General features: G+C 58.9%; 1 protein-coding gene across 1 annotated transcript; it reads left to right on the top strand.

Moving 5' to 3' along the window:
* The first annotated feature begins 1,320 nt into the window (after positions 1-1,320).
* On the top strand, positions 1,321-2,969 carry GNG13 (G protein subunit gamma 13). Its single transcript, XM_010165321.1, has 2 exons — positions 1,321-1,418; positions 2,864-2,969. Exons 1-2 carry the CDS (start codon positions 1,321-1,323, stop codon positions 2,967-2,969), a joined length of 204 nt encoding a protein of 67 aa, XP_010163623.1.
* Positions 2,970-2,976: the final 7 nt, after the last annotated feature.

Below are 2,976 nucleotides of genomic sequence, written 5' to 3'. Positions count from 1 at the left end.
AGCGTGGGCAAGGCCAGGGCTTGGCCAGCCGGCGGGGACGGACGCAGCCCCCCATCCCCGGTAACACCTCTCCCAGCCGAGGTAAGTGGAGGAGTCAACCACGGCACTGGGATGCTCCTGGAGTGGGATGAGGATGCTCATCCCAGTTTGCATGTGGGAGAGCTGCCAGCGGGGACTGGGAGCTCTGGGGAGGCCGGATGATGGGTGCAGGGGGATGCTGGGCTCTCCCGTGCTGGGGGATTTTCGGGGGATGCTCTGAGGAGAAGCCGGACTGGGGCAGCCCATGCAGCTGCTGAGCCGTACTGGTGTGTGACTGGGTTTGAGCTGAGCTGTACTGGTGTGTGACTGGGTTTGAGCTGAGCCGTGAGCCGTACTGGTCCGTGGCTGGGTTTGATCTAAGCTGTACTGGTGTGACTGGGTTTGATTTGAGCTGTACTGGTGTGACTGGGTTTTAGTTGAGCCGTACTGGTGTGTGACTGGGTTTCATGCCCCAGCGTGTGGCACCCCCAGCCCTTGTTCCGGGGGTTCTGGGTGTGTGACGGGGTGTGGGGGTGTCCCCGGGGTTCAGGTGTGAGCGATGCTGCTGGGTGCTGCCCCATGTCTCTGGGTGCTGGAGGATCTGGGGTGGGCACGGCCTGGGGGTCACGAGCAGGGGAAGGTCCCCTTGTGCCACCAATTCCTGGGGTGGCACCAGGAGCCAGGTGCTCACATAACTATAGGCACAACTTGTGCCCCATCAGCTCCTGTGCCTCAGTTTCCCCATCATGCACGTCCCCACTGTTTGCCACCACCCAGGGCCATTGCTGGGGGGCTGTGGGGTGGATGCCCACGCAGACACCCCAAAAATCCCTCCTGGCCCCACTCAGGGCCACGGCCGGGCAGGAGAACAGACCAACCCCCTCCTCAAACAGCCTCTGGTTGCTGCTCTTCACCCCACACAACACCAGCACCCAAATCGTAGTCAAATCTGGCTGGGTCCTTGGGTTTTGCATGTGCCCACAGGCGCGGCTACAAGAGGGCAGGGCTGGGTGGCCACCCGCCCTGTGCCAGGCTGACCTCACACCCCACAGGTAAGCACAGCCTGTGCCTTACAAAAACCACCCCAGAAGCTCCTGGAGCCCCTGGCTGCCCCACCACGGAGCTGGAAACCTCCCCTGGGGTGTGGTGGCACTCGGTCCCCCATGGTGACACGCTGTCCCTGCCCTGGGGGACCCCACTTTGGGGAGGTGCAGAGGTGTGCTGGGGCCAGGGCAGGATGTGGCCATGGGGTTTGGCACCAACATCTTCATTTTCAGCCCCACAGAGCCCCTGGCCGCTGCCATGGATGAGTGGGACCTCCCGCAGTGGAAGAAGGAGGTGGAAAGCCTGAAGTACCAGCTGGCCTACAAGAGGGAGATGTCCTCCAAGACAATACCTGAGTGAGTGGGTGCCCACCCTTCCCTCCCCATCCATCCCCATCCTTCCCAGTGCCCCCAGCCCAGCAGCAGGACAAGGCTTTGCAGAGCCAGGAGCAGAGTCCAGCTCTTCTCCATCTCCTTGGCCAACACCAATGATGTCTCCCCTCCAAGTCACCCAGGGTGCCCAAAACAAGGGGGGTTTTGAGATGTTTTTAGTTCTTCAAGCTCCCCAAGCCCTAGTGGCTGGGGGGTGGCCGGGGCCCCCGGGTACCCATGGGACCCTCTGACACCCATGGACTCCCCAAGAGCACCCAGTTGACCAGGCTCAGCCAAGGGAGTGTACAAACCAACACCTACAGAGCTCAACAGACTTAAAGCTGTAGAGCAAAGTGATGGGAAGGAATTTCCCCTCTCTGGTTGTACCTCATGCCATGGTAAATGGTCCTGGGACACCTCACCAGTTTACCCAGTCCCAGCCCTATTGCTCACTGGCCTCTTAGGTAAGGGGGAAAGGAAAAGAGCAAAAAATAAGTTTTAAAGCACAATGCCAGGGCTGTCCCCGTGCTGACAGCTCACGGACCTGGGGGACAAAAGGCTTTTAGTAAACTTGCCTCGTCCTTCACTCCCCCATCCCAAAACCAGCCAGGTGCACGGGGATCATGTGCTGGTACCCATGGGATCACAGGATCCCAGACTGGTTTGGGTTGGGAGGGACCTTAAAGCTCATCCAGTCCCAACCCCCCTGCCAGCAGCAGGGACACCTTCCACTAGACCAGGTTGCTCAAAGCCTCATCCAACCTGGCCTTCAACACTTCCAGGGAGGAGCAGCCACAGCTTCTCTGGCCAACCTGGCACACTGTCTCACCACCCTCACAATAAAAGTGTCCTCATGGCCACTGTCACCAGAGCAGGGTGCCCCCCAGCATCGCTCCCCACCAGAGCAGGATTTACCCCGGGCACTGCAGATTCAACCCCCGGCTGCCCCAGTTTTTGCAGCTGCCAAGTCCCTGCCCCACATCCAGCGTCCTGGCAGGGGGTGACACATCTGCAAAATGCTTTGATGGAACACAAACCCACCCCAGATAGGTCTAAGTCCACCCTGGGCACATGTATGCCCACCCAACAGGTCCATGCCCATCCCAGACAGGTCTGTGCCCACCCAATAGGTCCATGTCCACCCAACAGGTAAATAAACAGAATAATACTTCAAGATTAGGGTTTTTTAATACATATATTTTATTTTTTTTTTAAACACAAACCCACCCTGGACAGGTCCATGCCCACCCAACAGGTCCATGCCCACTCAATAGGTCCGTGCCTACCCCAGGCAGGTCCATGCCCACCCCAGACAGGTCCATGCCCATCCAACATGTCCATCCCCACCCCAGACAGGTCCATGCCCACCCAACATGTCCATGCCCACCCCAGACAGATCCATGCCCACCTCTCTGCTCCCTTCTCCACAGGTTTGTGAAGTGGATCGAGGATGGCATTCCAGAAGATCCTTTCCTTAACCCAGAGCTGATGAAAAACAACCCCTGGGTGGAAAAAGGCAAATGCAGCATCCTCTGAGGGGGGG

This window comes from Antrostomus carolinensis, unplaced genomic scaffold (genome assembly GCF_000700745.2).
Source record: "Antrostomus carolinensis isolate BGI_N321 unplaced genomic scaffold, ASM70074v2 scaffold3523, whole genome shotgun sequence".
In the NCBI taxonomy this organism is placed as follows: Eukaryota; Metazoa; Chordata; class Aves; order Caprimulgiformes; family Caprimulgidae; genus Antrostomus; species Antrostomus carolinensis.
Note: the sequence above shows the minus strand (reverse complement) of the source record. Positions and strands in the feature narration are given on the sequence as shown.